General features: G+C 32.9%; 1 protein-coding gene across 1 annotated transcript; it reads left to right on the plus strand.

The window, feature by feature from the left end:
- Positions 1-5,134: 5,134 nt before the first annotated feature.
- Positions 5,135-8,537, plus strand: LOC123547896 (EMILIN-2-like). Its single transcript, XM_045335148.2, has 2 exons — positions 5,135-5,513; positions 7,360-8,537. Exons 1-2 carry the CDS (start codon positions 5,243-5,245, stop codon positions 7,815-7,817), a joined length of 729 nt encoding a protein of 242 aa, XP_045191083.1. The 5' UTR covers positions 5,135-5,242; the 3' UTR covers positions 7,818-8,537.
- The last annotated feature ends 8,748 nt before the right edge of the window (positions 8,538-17,285 follow it).

A 17,285-nucleotide genomic window follows, 5' to 3' on the forward strand; every position in this document is an offset into this window, starting at 1 on the left:
TTTGCCGCTTTATTGCGTGGCATCGCCTTGTTCTTTACTTATTATGTAGCCTCGTCAAGGACACTAGGACTATACTTTCTCTTTTTTCCCCAATTACTAGTATTCGACTAGTACTGGAAATGACAAGAAATAAATATTGTATTTGTTGCAAAACATTTAATACAAGTTTTGCAAAGTTTAATAAAATCTCATTCTAGATGATGAAACACATGTCGCGTTAAAAAGATAATTATTGTTTGAATAATTTTTGTAGAGCTTCACCCAAGGAACATTCCTGTGAAGTTTGGATGAAATTGGCCTAGCGGTTTATGAAGAGATGTCGTTTAAATTAAAAGTTTACGGACAACTGTTTTGATATACTATGATAACATTACGCGTACACACAGATCAGTATGATTGTGTCTCACTAAACACCAGTAACCAATTGCCGAATTTGAGTACTAGTATTTGTGTTTCAAAAATGACTTTTGTGTCTCTTTAACTGAGTGTATTTCCAACTACCCCGATACGAGGCTAGCTAATAATTGTGATTCAGCAATGTCAGCTCCCTTGAAACTACCACGAACTCTACATACATTTTCAAATAAATTCATATAACAACAAAAAATTCTGTCTACTTTGGCATTATAACCTTAAGTGTTGTCCTAAGAAATAACAGATCGGTAATTTTTCTTACCTTAAAAGTGACGTAGATGTCAATGTGGAAAGTCACAAAATTTAATACTGTATTCGTTTTATCACATTTTAGTTTTTCTTGCCGAAAAATGAAATGATCTACTTTCTTTAAGTCAATTTGACCAACGTCTCCTGTACTTTAAACGGTGTCGACGTCAAAGCATTAGTGCATTATCAGTTTATATAATAGCTTTATTTCACTCTCGCGACGTCAAACATGTGATTAACGTCGGTATGGCGCCCTGCCGAATTTCGCCTCGCCAAACATCTCCCCGCGGAATGTCGTGAAGGCGCCCAACCAAACGTCGCTCCGCTGAATGTCGTCCCGTCGCCGAATGCCGCCCCACGACAAACGTCGCCCCGCCAAACGTATTACGGAGCGGCTTGATTCTAGTAATATTGATCAAGTTAATGACAAAAGGCAGTAAGATTTTGATAGTTAAGATATATTTGTTAGTCCCTTATGAAGTGTTAGCAGAGTACATGAAAAAAAATCTTGTTATTTAAAAGTTACACATTGTGTCACTGATGGACTCACGGGTAGATTAAAAAAACTGAGGAGAGGGGATGGATGGGGCGGGGCAAGATCGAGCAATTTCCTCTGATAAAACTTTATTAGGGACTAACAGATAACGATAACTGGATGAAACTAACCAAACTTAAAATGAACACGTCAAAATCCGAATTCATCTTATTCGGTAGTACACAGCAACTTGACAAATGTTTAATAACAGAATTTGACATTGCTGTTGACAAAATCAAATCAGTACATTGTATAAGGTACCTAGGGGTATTCTTAGATAAAAACTTAGTTTTATGGGTCATGTCAAGAGAAAATGTCAGACCGCAATGGTTAATTGTTTTAGAATAAAAAATATCAGAAAATACTTTACAGTACTAAGGAGGCTATTGAAATCCTTGTATTATCACTAGTTATTCCACATATAGATTATTGCAATGCAATATTGTATGGTACAGTGTAAAATTCAGAAAATGCAAAGGATAGAAAAAATGTGTGCCAAACTCGTTTTAAGAACCGGCAAGTATGACAGTTCAAAACAAGCGTTGTTCCAACTACATTGACTTCCTATTAAAGCTAGAATTGACTTTAAGATTTTAACTGTCATGTTTAATTGTCCAGTCGGTCAGTCTCTATCTTACTTGACTGAATTTTTATCGGAACAAGCGCCAAAATGTAGTTAAAGATCTTCAGACTCTGTTACAGGTTGTTACGAGGTACCATTTAACAAACGTAAAACATTTGGTGATAGAAGGTTTCAAACTGTAGGACCGAAACTACGTGTAATGTATTAAACTACCAGTTGAAGTGAGAATTCTGATTCGGTATACGCTTTTAAGAAACAGCTCAAAACACTGTTGTTTTTTAAAAGCTTTGAATCATGATTTTTGATTATTTCCCTTGTGGTGGACTAACTATCGTAGCTGAGCATACTCTACTATGTAGTGTGATTGACGTATGTTTAATACGCAAAGTTGTAATTTGCACTGTATAGTAATTTTGTCAAATATATCGTGTTTCATTGTTTGATACCATTATGTATATATTTTATCATATTTTTTTTTTTTTTTAACTTTATGTACAACGCCAGTAGATATACTATGTGTAAAATTAGGCGTTTAATAAAAAACTGTTTCAGTTTCAGTTTCAGAGATATATCATAACTAATCAATCTTACAAGTTTTATCACAACTTTGATTAGTACGGGTATTATCATGTCATTTTGGCAGGGCGACATTAATTTTGGCAGGGACTTTTGGCGAGGCGATGTTCGGCGGGGCGACGTTTGCCGATAACGACGTTTGGATCGACAGAACTAAATATTGTAATGGCACAAATCAGCCTCCATATATCCCAGCGTGTGTACTTAAAACATAAAAATGGCTCTGATCTTAAACCTGCATGCCGTTGTATTGTTAAAAAGGAACTTTATTCCAACTAATCTAAAATTTCATTTTATCGACGTTTTATTGCCAATAGAAACTTAATTGATATTAGATATTAAAAGGTATTTGTTATTTGCAACACAAAAATGAATACAATTTCAAATGGTGACCTTGAATGAAATTGTGTACTATCAATACGCTGAAGTAGAAAGTCATTTACAACCATAATAGTAGATTTTGTTTACGAGGCTTAAAATAACGTGATGGTAGACAGGTAAACATTATTGTTTGTACTAACTTAAAAATTGCAAGTAATACATTCGTGATTCACGCGGATTGGAACGTTATTTGTAAAATATTATGATTAGGTTAAGCAAATCATTTATTCTTTGCGGCTGTGTGTCAAAACTGAAAGACACTTATTTTTTTACGAGTAGAATAAATGTAGCACGCTATGTCAAGGCATGAAGCTACACCAGATTTCATTTTTTCGTTCTTGTGGGGCTGGAGTGGTGGCCGTATATCAGCAGAGTATATGTAAATTCAAATGACATATAGATAAAATGGCAATTTGAACATATTTGTAGAAACATTCATAGCTTAAGGACACTTTTCTTAGTTTGAAAGTGCAAGAACATAGTTTGTTACAGCAACAACTTAAAATATGATAAAATTTCAACCATAGTTTTGGCTCATAATGTCCGTAGCAGCCATAGCAGATTTGCTGTTAACTGTCAATCTCAAACTTAAACATACAATATGCATATACATGTACTGTATAAATGCAAACAAATTCATCATTACTTGGTTATGAAAACTTTTCTTTTACGATGACAAATATCCAGGTTTGCTGTCAAACCAAGACCATCTACACTAAAATCTTTATGAGCTACTCTTTCTATACGAAAATTGTTCACTAATGATTGGTGCTATGGTATAATTATGTACATCGACTACAGTTACAATTCAAAGTAGATATGTAGAAAATATAGGCATTCTTATTGAATCAATAAAATCTGTAAAAAGATGCCTTCACAAATCAGTACAATTTGTTCTTTTGGTTAATACGGCCAAGTTGTTTATCTGTTCTATGTCTGCCTATATATGTCATTTTCCTTGTCTTTAAACTAAATGAAATAAGACCACAGTTTTTTTTAACTATATGCTCTATATAGATACTGGACTCTATTGCAATATTGCATGCATTCCAAACCCTCTAAAAATACCTGAACTCAGTATAACTTTTCAAAAGAAAGAATTCCAGCAACAATAAACATGGGTTGACCGGCTCATTTTTCCGCCATTTTGAACCAAATCACATGCGTATGAAGAATGCCCTCTAGGTGGCCGCAAACAGGCAAAACAGGACCTATCAAAAAGTCACGTTATGCATATTCTGACATTCTCATTCTGTTAAATTGTCATGTACCTACTTTATCATATCTCCTCTATTCAATTATGCCATTTATTGCAGGTCTTTCACTCAAAGATTCACCAATATTTACCATCAAACAGAGGAACTATTTTCCGCGTAACCACTTCCTTATTGTCAACCAACTGTGACCTTGTGCCAAATGCGACACTGTTCAAAACACATCACGATTATATTGAACAGTTACAGAATTAACGGACCACAGACTAGTTTTTACACAAAGCTAATCTTGTAACCCCTTCATGTCAGTCTCGGTGTGTGTCTCTCTCTTTCATCCAGAAACTTTAGATATAAGTTCATCATGTCTATAGAAATAAAAACAGAAAAAGTGGAAACTCCACAGTTTGATCAAATAGATAAAAATGAAAATGTTGCAGGCTCAGTTTGATTGAGCCTGTTCGTGGACGGTTGTGAAAATGCATGCTACAGTCCACGCTCTCTAGCCCCGGGTTGAGCAGACCTCAACATTTCCACATGCTACAGATACAACAACAACAAAAAAAAAAACACAACAATTTAAGAGACACCCGCTGGTGTGTTCATACGGAGGTGCACATGGAACCTTCAATGATACAAAAGCGTGTAAATCCATGAAAAGTGCCGTATGATCCCCAGTTAAAATAATGTGTTTTCCCTAAACGAGAAAACTGGAATTTAGAAATGGGGTCTGGGGCTATGGAGCCTGCATATCACAGGAACTGTCAATAAATTAAAAAGCAGGCACCATACAATAACAAAGATATGAAAGCGAGAGTACTGCAACCACCCAGGCCGAAATGTTTAAGGTATTTTCAGTATCTATGTAAAATAGTTTATATCAAAATAAATTACTTGTAATTAATATGTACACTCCGTTTGAATATAGATCTTGTAATATCATTAATGACTGACTAAAGACAAACACACAGATCTGTGCCATTAAGTAAATAAACAACATTCTCGTCATTAGCCCATAAAACGTGATTCACATTGAATAATCAGTTGGGTATCAGTTTCCTATTAATGACTGGCCCAATAAGTTTTGATGTTTGCGGAAGTTTTTTTCTCACAAAAGTCACGTCCTATTTTATAATGACTTGGCAAAATTTAGTTTACTTATATAAAGTGACAAAACTTCGTAATAACCACAATAACCTAAATGCAATTGTATTCGGTTTATTTATAACTATTTCAATTCAGCTGTTTAGTGCTTGGTAAACTTTAACTACAGATTTTATATAAGCGGTCGATATGGATAGAGGACTATTATTCAATTGCGTTTTATTTTTAATATGTTTAAAATGTTTGTCAGGAGTTCCGATTAATAGCAGAAATTCAAAATTCAACAAATTTGCTACAGACTACGCACATGGAATAGCCACTTTGAAAAAAGAAATAACATTTTTAAAGGAAAGAGTTGCGCAACTTGAGACAAAGGTTGATAGTTCAGGAAATGGATTTTCATCGTCATCAGAAGACTATGAAAATAGTAAAGATACTCACCGCATTATAAATAAAAGAGGTATGTCACATTATATTATTGAAATAACGATCATTAAATTCCATTGATTTTGACCACAGTTTTAATAAGATTGGTAGTAAACATATTTTCAGCTAATGAAATTAATAATATATTTGATCCTAACACTATTTAATGACTATTTTTCTATGTAAACACAGTATTATGTGGATGTGACAGACGCCTGTTTTAAAGAGCACATACCTTGAAAATGTTTACATATCGTTTTCGATATATCTCTAAGATAAAATATTTTGTCGCTACTAGAAAAAAATCACAATCAATGGCCGATTATTTTGTCCATATCTTCTATCAAAAGCTGTTTTTTCGCCAGGTTCCAGTTCTAGCGGGTACCGGGTATCATGTTCATAAGTCACGTGTCTATTTTATTATGTCTCGGCTATTTACAGACGCTAAATACTGAAGCAATGGAGCGTCTTACAATTTGCATTACAAATATCAAAGAGATTACAAAATATAGTTTTACATTTCGTATCATTAATTTATGACCTACATTGTGTACATTAAACAGATGATAAATAAAACTCTCGATATATCAAATCGAAACAAAATATGCTCAGATTATTTTAAACTGTTATACATTTTAGAAGTAAGTCATTTAGAAATATTTGTAATGTTTTCAGCTGCTTTAAGTTTGTTTATGTTGTCAGATTACTTCCTATAACTTGTCAGCTAATGATATTTCAAGCAGACCCTTTAATGCGTTTCAATGACTATATTGCATATACTTTTAACATTAAAACAAAAGAAAAATGTTTATCAGATATTCATAATTGTCCATAAACCGTAATAAATGTGCATGAACTGCATTACTGAATCTGTAACGGTCTGAATTGTTTAGACAAGTCATAGTAACAGTTACAATAACGTATGGTTATATTTCTTATACGCTCGTTTTTGGAAAAAATGGGCACATAATCTCATTAGACTCATGTGCATCTGTCGGTCCGGAGCATAACTTATAACCATTCAAACTTTATTTTCTTTTTGGCTTTAAACTTAGCATATTAATAGGTCTCGACAACAGGATATGCAGTCACATACTTATCTCAAATGTCAGACGTGTCGTTCGTATTTCGTGTCCGGCGCAGAACTTAAAAATCACCCAAGTATTGACTTCAAAAACTTGGCATATAAGTAGATGGCGGTGATATATTATGCAAAGCAGATAAACCAAATTGATTTTAAAGTTCAAAAGTTTATGTCATATCCTGTGTCAGGAACATAGTTTAAAAACAATTAAGGTATTGACTTGACTTTACTTGACTTGACTTGACTTGATTTGACTTGACTTGAAACGTGTAATATAGTTAAATTGTGATGACACGATATGCAGAATGCAGCAGTTTACATTATCTATTCTAACCCTTGCAACCACACCCTACCCATTTGTTTTCACTTTTTTAGCTCTTTGTCCCTTAGAAACACCCGCACAATACCATCAACCTGCTCAAACCCCAATCTACTGCCACATTACCCTTCACCGCCTCCTCAAATTAAATTCCTCGTATTAGAAACTAAGAAAACTTCGGGTGCATATTAGCCCGAATTGCGGTGCTCTTTGTTTATTCTATCTCATTGACATATCTTTTGTGCATACTGGAAAATAGTTACATAGCGAGATATAACAACATGCAAGTATCCACTACAGATTGTCATGGAACTGTTCAACAGATGTTTATCCATTTATAATGCAGAACAGTCTAAAATTCTCAATTGATGCTAATGACCATGTACTCCTGAAAATATAACGCAGTGACAAGATTATAGTTTGAACCAAAAGAAGAAAAGACACCAGATCATTTTAGATTTTATCTCTTTATTTCAGCGGTTTTTAGAAGACGTTTTCGAAGACGTGAAGTAGCATTTCAAGCATCTTTAACAACAGAATCGGCGGCATTTGAACTGTACGATACAATTATCTTCAACAACGTGATAACGAACATTGGTCATGCATACAACAAGCATACTGGCATCTTTACTGCACCTGTATCTGGAACTTACACCTTTAACACAAATATCGTGTCAGAAAAAGGACATTACGTTGAAGCAAGTATAAAAGTTAATGACATAGTGACTGTTTCAGCAATAAGCGATCATAGAATCTCTCGAGATGGCGGGTATTTTACTACGTGGGACCAGGGAAATGCAGTAGCTATTTTACAGCTAAATCGAGGGGACAAAGTTGCAGTATCAGTGCAATGGCCACAAGGAAACCATGTCATACATGGTGTCGGAAAATCTAGTTTCTCAGGATATCTTGTGAGATCACATGAACATCGCTGAGACAACATATGAAAGTTGAAACTTTGCTTGGAGGCAAATTAAAAAAAAAACATTTATACAAAAAGACTTCAATTCAGCAGCAACAGAATGTTTATAGTTTTTGTTACATTTACAATTAGTACATTCGATTGCCTTTCTATAAAAAAGTCTCAGGCTCAAGTATCCTAGTGGATTGATGATCGCCCCAAGACTGTCGCCCACTATATATTAAATATTTAGAATAGATGTTGCAGAAACTGTTCTTCTTTATAATTACCAGAACATTATAGTTTTAATCCACAATAATAAAAGATATTGTTTTGTCCATATGAAACATGTGAAAGGTATTTTCCTTTACGCCACTTTATGTAAAAAAAAACAACAACAAAGACACATATCCAACAGAACACCACCAACGCCACATCGGCGACAGTATGGACGTATCAGTTTCAATAGGAACATTGGTGATAAACAATTGTAATATGAACAGTATTGAAAGACGGTATTGAAATATGAATTCCAGGTAGAACACTGGCAATTATAGTTACTGTAATGACTATGAATTCCTATTATAACATTTTAAACTCGATCTCACCATTTTGCGACCGTTTCGTTTACACTTAGATTTTACTTTTGTTGATATTTCTTTTTTATGTGATATTATTTTTCTAATATATATATTTTTACGTTTGCTTGTTTATTTGGGAATAAAAGTGTGTATTGACATATACATGTATGACAGTATATTTTATTTCTCATATAGAGCTATTCCTTTTTCGAAGAGTCAATTTCATAGTTTAAGATGTGTCACGTCTATAACTGTTCGCACAAGTTAGGGTCGCAGCTCAGAATATCAAATCGAAATTTTAGAAATATTTCCAGTGAAAATTAAACATTCAATGGACACAAATAAGCGTAAATGATCATTTGTTAAACTTTCGATTAAATCCTTAACTTGATCAAATCTGATTAACCCCCTTTAAATATGTACTATCTTATGATATAAAAAAAGTAAAAACTCCTCAACACGACAATAAACAAAAATGTTGCATGCTCGGTTTGATTGAGCCTTTTCATTAACTTTGATGCTAAATAACTTGATTTTTTTGATAAAAATATCAGGTTTTTTATTGCATATATAATTTCAGAATGGACTCTATTTTCAGAAAGAAGTAATAATTTGGTTTTCAAGAAATGTTTTTGTATGCCTACTGACAGAGATCTAATGTGTAACTATATGAACTGGAGTAGTATTTTATAAACAGACAATACTTTTATCTGTTAAACAACTAATCTTTGATTCGAGAAAAGGAAACTATAAACATAAACAAATCTTGTACGACTACGCCGAGAAACAATACATATTGACATTTGCAGCAAACGATGCATTAAAATATCTCACCTTGAATACATATATAGTTCATACAATAGTGTAAACATTTATCAATCACAAATGATGTGTTCCTCTATGATAAAAACTTCCTGCATTAATTTTTTTTCTAAACGAATAAAAAGCATTATTAACTTACATATTTAGTAGACGAATAGAAACAAACTGCAGATGATTAATAAATTCAGTACAATAAACGTGTGATGTTTACTCATAAAATGTTTAATAATCAGACGCTAAGATCATCATAAACAACAGATCTTTTCTTGTATAATGAATCAGTTATTTGAACATAGATTTTACATATACCTAGAAGTAAAATTATTAATTTAATGCTGCTTAATTAACTGTGACATATTCATTGTCTTTATTGGCAACTCTGTATCTAACCTAAGGCTTGCTGGTTTCACATAGGTTTATCTTGATTTATCTAACCTTGCGTATTTACGTCCTAGTTTCACGTAGGTGCAGTGTCATACTGATATCGTTACGTACTTTTACACTGCTGTTTCATGTTTGCAAAAAATGCATCCTGACGTTTATAATCTGACTGAAACCGAAACCATTTTACAAGTCATACTGTATGAGGATACAATGATACTGAATAATGTCAACCCACTGAAGTTTACTTCCAGGAAACAACATAAAGATCATTTCATCATTATGCAATGAGTTATGGCGGCTAATCATGTATGAACAAACTGCAAGTCCATGAAGAACGATAAACAAATCTTAATATGTAAAACAGCCTGAAACATATCCATAATACTATAAAACACTTAAAACTGTGAAAATGTACACCTTTTGTAAGATGTATGTGCTTCTACATGATAATATCGAAGTATCAATATTCCAAAAAAAATTGTAAAAAAATAATTGTTTCTGATATCCCGACCTACTCTAAAGTTTTGGCCCGACCCTAAATGCTTCTATGGCCTTGGAGATTTTTTTAAACTTTTTAACAAAAAGTTGCAAAACTGCACTGTTTTTGCTTTAAACATGGTCAGAGATGTTGAGATGTTAGAAATCAACTTACTGCTGCTCTAAAGGCATTACCCCGTTATTTGCATGCATGTATGTTTAAAATTTGCAACACAGTGCTAAACACAGTCAACTTTAAGAATATACCTCCCAAATACCATTTTTTAAACATTACTATTAGGGGTCCAATACCTTATATACTTACAGTATTGACATATGAATACCGATTAAAACTTTAGCAATTACAGGATTGAGATTTGAATTTCATTCCAAGCAAATTTCAGTTAGAACATTTGCGATTAAAGTATTGAAATAAGAATATCTAAATATTGGCGATATAATGTTTGCATAGAACATTACCGATTACAGTGAACTATGAATAAACTTTCACTTACAGCATTGATGAGTGAGACACTGAAATATATATTTTTGTAAAAATATTGACATTCGCTTTCAAGAAAAAAATTGAGGTCTAGGTATTGAAATATGAATATAATTTAAAGCATTGCTTATTACAGTATTGAAATATACAGTAAGTTATAACATTTATATGTATCCTTTATGAAACTGATCTCGTCGTTTTACATTCGTTAACTGTCGGATTACATTTTTTGTTTATGAAATTCCAGTATGTTAAATATATTTATTTATTGCTAATATTCATTTGCGTTGATTTGCACATTTTATATTCAGTAAAAACATATTCTATTATATGAGGTATTTCTGATTCTCATTTCAGACATAAGTACAAACGTCCCCATTAATTATACGAAAGATCAGTTTTAATAATAGTAACCAATATTCATGTGATTTCATGTGTATTACATGCATTTGCATTCCTACGGAATTACAAATTGCACTTCACGTTCAATAAATATCTACACAATGTTCGCAACGGTAAGCGACTCAGCTTACGACCCCATGTTCTGTCTGCCCTATGATTTTTGTTTTATCAACCGTTTGAATATTAAATAAAGAACAATAACGCCCTTAACTGGCACATCAAAGGACGCTATTTTATTAACAAACAAAAAAGAAGATATTGTTCATCATTTTATTGAACAAGAATAGAAAATGAAATGTTTTTTTTTTATCAGACAGATAGTTTAAACAGTTTAGCTTAAATTTACTATGGCTAATACTTACATACATATTTCATGTTAAAATTGAAACTCGCAGGTTGTCTTAGTCCAAAGTTAAATAAAAACAAAATAAAGCAATATAAAGCATAGTTTTCATAGTGAGAACTGTCCAGTGTTATTTGCAAATGAATAGTCTAAAACGTATGTATATGTGTACAGTAGAAGGCTAGACGCAAATAATAATGATGAAAAAAGTGTCTCATATCCGGCCATCTTGTTTGGTCTGAGTTGAATCTAGATGATTGGATAACCGATCCATTTTTGACTGACTTTCGACACCTTATGTAAGTATTGAGACCCGACCGCCACTACGGAGCTTCAATTCAATCATTCCTATAATTTGCACAATAATTACTCATTCACAAAAAATCGATTGCACATAAATGCCTTTTAAAATGTATCTACCCCCTTTTACAGAAAAAATTCTCGGATCGCAATATGGAACTGTTCCTTGCCCTCAAAATACGTAACTGTGCCTTGCAGCATCAGCTGTTTTTCATTACTAAGTAATAAACTTAAATCTTAATTCATATAATTATAGTGCATTAATTTTCAGCTTTTTTCTGTATTGAAAGATCGTTTGTTAAGAATTTGTATACATCTGGGTCCGTATTCATCTGGGGCCGTTGTTTTTAGAAAGCGTGGGCCAGTTAGACGTAATGAAGTTTGGTATTATGACAATAAGACCCTCGAAGTCGTTGACAGTTATAACTACTAAGGAACAGTGTTTAATTATACTGGTACATTTCTATCAAATCAAGAAACAATTGCTGGAAAGGGCCTTAAAGCTATGAGCGTTCTACTAAATAATATTAGTAAATTATCTCTTAAACCTGGTACTGTATTGCAATTATTTGACTCATTTGTTACGTCAACATTATGCTATGCCAGTGAGATATGGGGTTTTGGTAAATCAAAACCAATTGAAAGAATTCATATGAAATTTTGTAAATTGCTTCTTCATGTTAAGACATCTACTTGTAATTATGGTATTTATAGCGAACTAGGCAGATACCCATTATATGTAAACAGATATGTACGTATTATAAAATACTGGTTGAAGGTTGTTAAGTCTGGTAATATTTTTATACAAAGTTTATATTATTCTTTAGTAAGTGATATTGAAATGGGTAGAACGAATTGGGCATCTAACGTTAAACAGTTATTGGATAGTTTCGGGTTTTCGTATGTATGGATAAATCCAGATATTGTGGATCTTAATACGTTCCATATTGTATTCAAGAATAGAGTGATTGAAAACTTTGTACAAAATTGTTACAATGATATTAACAATAGCAGATGCTTACGTTCATATAAGTTGTTTAAAACTACATTTGGATTTGAAAACTATTTAGATTTCTTATCACCTAAACTTAGAATTGCATTTTCTCGTCTTCGCCTTTCATCGCATCAATTAAGAATCGAATCTGGCCGTTATGGCGCTAACAGGGTTGATCATAACCAAAGATATTGTTTATTGTGTAATAGCGGCGATATAGAAGATGTGTACCATTTTATTATTAAATGTCCAATATATGACACTATTAGAAAATTGTATATCAAGCCATGTTATTATCGTCGACATAGTGTATACAAGTTTACTCAACTAATGCATAATACTCAACGTTCAGTTTTATCGAAGCTTAGAAAATTTATTTATAATGCTTTCATATTACGAAAAGGTCTTTCTGTAGCTATACAGTAGGAGTTTAATATAATATGCTATTGACATTACCTTCATGTTTACAAACATCATGATCTGCTGATGTATATAGTTTTATTTATATCTGTAGCCGGAGCTATGGTTACTTTGTCATGAAATCGTACCAGTGCTGCATATATCCACTTAAGGTACCTCTCTTTTGTCATACTGCGGCATATATTAGCACTTTCTAGTTATTTACACTCTTCGTAACTCTTCATGCCTTGTTGTTTTTTTCTACAAGGTATGTTTAGGTATTATGTATCCGTGCTTGTTCTCCGTTTGTCGCACGCGCCTGGTTATCCTTACATTTTCGTTTCGGTAAGGCCTATCGCATTTCTATATTTTCTTTCTTAGTTATTGTATATGTAAGTACCTACTAGTATCGTTAATCATTATCACTCGATATACTATTGCATTTGTATTCTGACACAGTATTATACTCGGCAACTTTATCAGCATAGCACCGATAATGATAGTCACTTGTTTTGTCTTAATTATTTCACTGGTTACTTATCTAGGTGTATATCAATACTAGTGCTGTACCCATAGCTCCGACGACAACAATGTTCCATTTGCTTTGCATTCATATGTTGTATACTTCAAGTAAATATCACATGTTACGGTTGCTATTTTAGTTCACCCTCTATAAGCACATGTATTTATTTCACTATCTGATTTTGTTCACCGTCCTTAGTGACACATAAATATTCTCTATACTGATGCTATGTAACGAGAAACATTATATTGTTTAAGTTACTGGAAATAAAGAATATGTTCTGTTCTGTTCTGTTCATAAAGCATCTTAAGTATAAGTATAAGAAATTGATTATTTACTTAAGTATTACTTAGGTTAGAAATTTATTTTACTTAAGTATATTTGTTATTCATAAAACAACTTAATAGGTAATTCTTGTTTTTTTATTGTGGACGAAAACATAAAAAAGCAACATTAATTTCAGACGGATACAACTTGCACAATTATGTTTAAAGTGCTTTTATCTGAAAACAACACTTTAATCGTACTCACCACGCTATTTTATTTTCTGACTTAAGTCATTTCTTACGTATCTTAAGTTTTAGCTGTTTTATGACTAGAACCTAAGTTTTACTTAGATTTAAGTTGAAATCACCACAAACTTAAGTAAAATCTTAAACTTAAGTCAAAACTTATACTTAAGATGTTTTATGAATACGGCCCCTGGTTTAATATCCGCTCCTTCCGAAAAGCCCATAACCTCCGGTCCAGTCAGAAGACATTCCATTAAAGACCGGCGTCAATAAAACATTTTTGTTTTAAACTTGTACATAAAATGTCATTAATGAACACCTTTAAGAAGTTAGTCTAGATTTTAGACAAAAGCAAGAGAAAAAGGAGCGTTCAGGATTGCAGTACCCTCCATCCAAAACCCGCACACAAAAATACATCGAGGTATAGGAAAATACTGACTCTTGCGTGAACACAATGAGTTAAAAAATCGGTTGAAAATAATGTCTATAACAGTATTGCAAAAGTAAACTTCATGTACAGTTTTGAAGCAATACATTGTCTTATACACCAAATTTATATCATTTCAGAAATAAACTCCACTTTCAGATAGAAATGCACGTGGATGTAATTATTTGGGTTTCAAGCTATGTTTCTGTACTGACAGTGATCTCATGAGTAACTAAATTGACTTAAGGAATGTTTTATATACAAAAATACCTTTTTTTGTTAAATATTTTATTTTTACTTTGGGAGACAAATATAAACATTTATTATATACCTATATAAATTGTGTAAAAAATACAACTTGTTTTTCACGAGGAAATACGAACAGGCTGAAAACAAATCCCGGATTGTACCTCAAAACTCCGGATTATACCCCACCGTATTGCATGTTGCCGGACTATTTTCATTAATATGCATAACCTGACCCAGATCTATAAATAGCGCACAAAAAACCCACTCAGTTCTATTTTCAGATCGATAACAACGAATAACCTTGAAGAAAAACTGTTTCATCCATTTTATGTTATTGTGCTGTTAAACAATTATTATGTGTAAGTTTGCCTTTTCTGTCATTTTTTTTCATCAAAATAGCTGAAAAACGATAATGATTTCCAAAAGGTGGCAATCAATACTTTCACGACTTTAAACGAGTGACAATCAATGATTGCAATGTATAGTATATTCCTGCGCGAGCTGAACAAATAGTTATTTTGCCGATGGGTATTTAGTCATTTTTTGAATAAAATAACAACAAGTAAAATGTAGGAGGTATATAATAAAAGGGTCATTACAACAGTAGCTTGATCTGGGATGTTGTATTCGACTCTCGTTGATTTTGTGGGCGGATCACACTCGGCGCTTCCGCGCCTCGTGTGATCCGCCCACAAAATCAACTCCAGCCGAATACAACATCCCAGATCGCGCTACTGTTATAATAACCCTATTATCTTATACGACGGCACCGAAAAAGATTGCTTAATATCATTTGCGACCAACGATGCATCAAAATATTTTACCTTATCTTACCTTATCTTACCGCGTCACTGTGTGAATATAGGAATTTACCCTCTTGACATGTAAAGAATTATGTAATACAACGCTAGCATTAGAATCTTAAACTCACCAGTGATGCAAGATGAAAACATATTGTTAGTTACAAAGATATGATTGTGTCTTTCACTCCTGTGGGTTTTTTTTCAATGTTATTTGTCCAAATTATGATACTTAGATAATGTGAAATTGAACTAATCTACCGTAGTTTGCTTCCATTTATTTATTTGGATTTTACGGCGCACCAACACAGTATAGGTTATATGGCGCCAAACAGGACTACAAATTTTGGTTTTACATCTCATTTACATCGAAATAAAAGCATGAAGTACGGAATCAAAATTTGCATACCTGCTGAAATCACAGAGTTACAGCAAAACCAAGTGTTAAGACCCTATAAGTCGCCTCTTACGATCATGCAATGGTAAGGCAGTGGTTCCAATTCTTTTCATACACAGATCGTCCAAGAACCACATGGGGCGTAGTTTGCTTCCAGGTGTCTGCTTAGCCAGACATAAAAAATATTTTTACAACTATTTCATACGAATTTTAATGACTTTTGTAGGTGCTATAAGGTAAATTCAAAATGTCAAAAGTGTTTAAATTATATTTTTTAAAATTTTGTGGCTGGTGGTTTGAATATCAGTACAATATATATACATTTATAAAATATATGCACATATAATTATCTCAACATCATACTAACTAATCTAAGCAACTGATTCTTGTATACGTATGCAGTTATAAAGCTTAAAACTAGAAAGTCTATGCATGGAGCAACTATTGTTTTATCAATCTGCACGAAGAGACCTTGCTGCTAGTTTTTCGCGAACATTGATTTTGGTAACAGATTGCCATTTATACCTGCATCGGTAACGATTCCCATTAACCATGCACGTCTTGTCCTCACCAATATGTTAACCAAGACTGTAAAGCTCCGGATCAATTACAGATATGAATCTCATATCACGAGACTAGATGTCTACAAGTTATAGATTATATAAATGTGCGTACCTGTAATACGCCTACATATACCAGGTATACATATCCATACGCTAAAGTACATAAAAAAATGAAGTTCCATATTATGTTCTTATTAAGGAGTGACAGTAACCTTTTCATTGTTCTTATATCTTTGAAGTAATCCAGGTAAAATGGGTGCTGTATTTTTACACAAACCACTTGTTACATTAGTTGAGTTGTTTAGACTGAGAAATGCCCTGCATCTATTGATTTAGTTGTTACTCGTAATACAGTATTGAGCCGCACCATGAGAAAACCAACATAGTGCATTTGCGACCAGCATGGATTCAGACCAATCCGAAGCCAACAAACAATAGCAACATTTGACCTAAAGAGAATATAAAATTTCAATAGTAACACATGTATTATTTTTACTCTCATCCAAAATCCATACAAGATCTGTCCCCTTTTATCTATAGCGTGTCATAGTGTTTTAAATCAGCTGTACTGAAAATATGGAATTCAACTGAATTGTTATATTTAAATGACCACAATGGAGTCAATGTTGAGGCAACATGTATGAAACTCCTCCTGTATTGAATGAATATAGTCGCCTTCAAACAAATACATGTACTACTTACATATACTTTCAAGCATAAATGCTACAGCAAAAAGCTGCTTTTATACCTCACCCACCACAAAAACTGTTTTGCTGCATTATCAACACATTTTCTCATCCTAGGGGATTACTGAAAGTGACTTAAGC

Source organism: Mercenaria mercenaria, chromosome 15 (genome assembly GCF_021730395.1).
Source record: "Mercenaria mercenaria strain notata chromosome 15, MADL_Memer_1, whole genome shotgun sequence".
Taxonomy (NCBI): Eukaryota; Metazoa; Mollusca; class Bivalvia; order Venerida; family Veneridae; genus Mercenaria; species Mercenaria mercenaria.

Excerpts from the sequence above, each read along its gene's own strand:
- LOC123547896 (XM_045335148.2), top strand. The coding sequence starts at position 5,243 with ATGGATAGAGGACTATTATTCAATTGCGTTTTATTTTTAATATGTTTA. Across the intron at positions 5,514-7,359 it reads CCGCATTATAAATAAAAGAG|CGGTTTTTAGAAGACGTTTT; the intron begins GTATGTCACATT and ends TCTTTATTTCAG.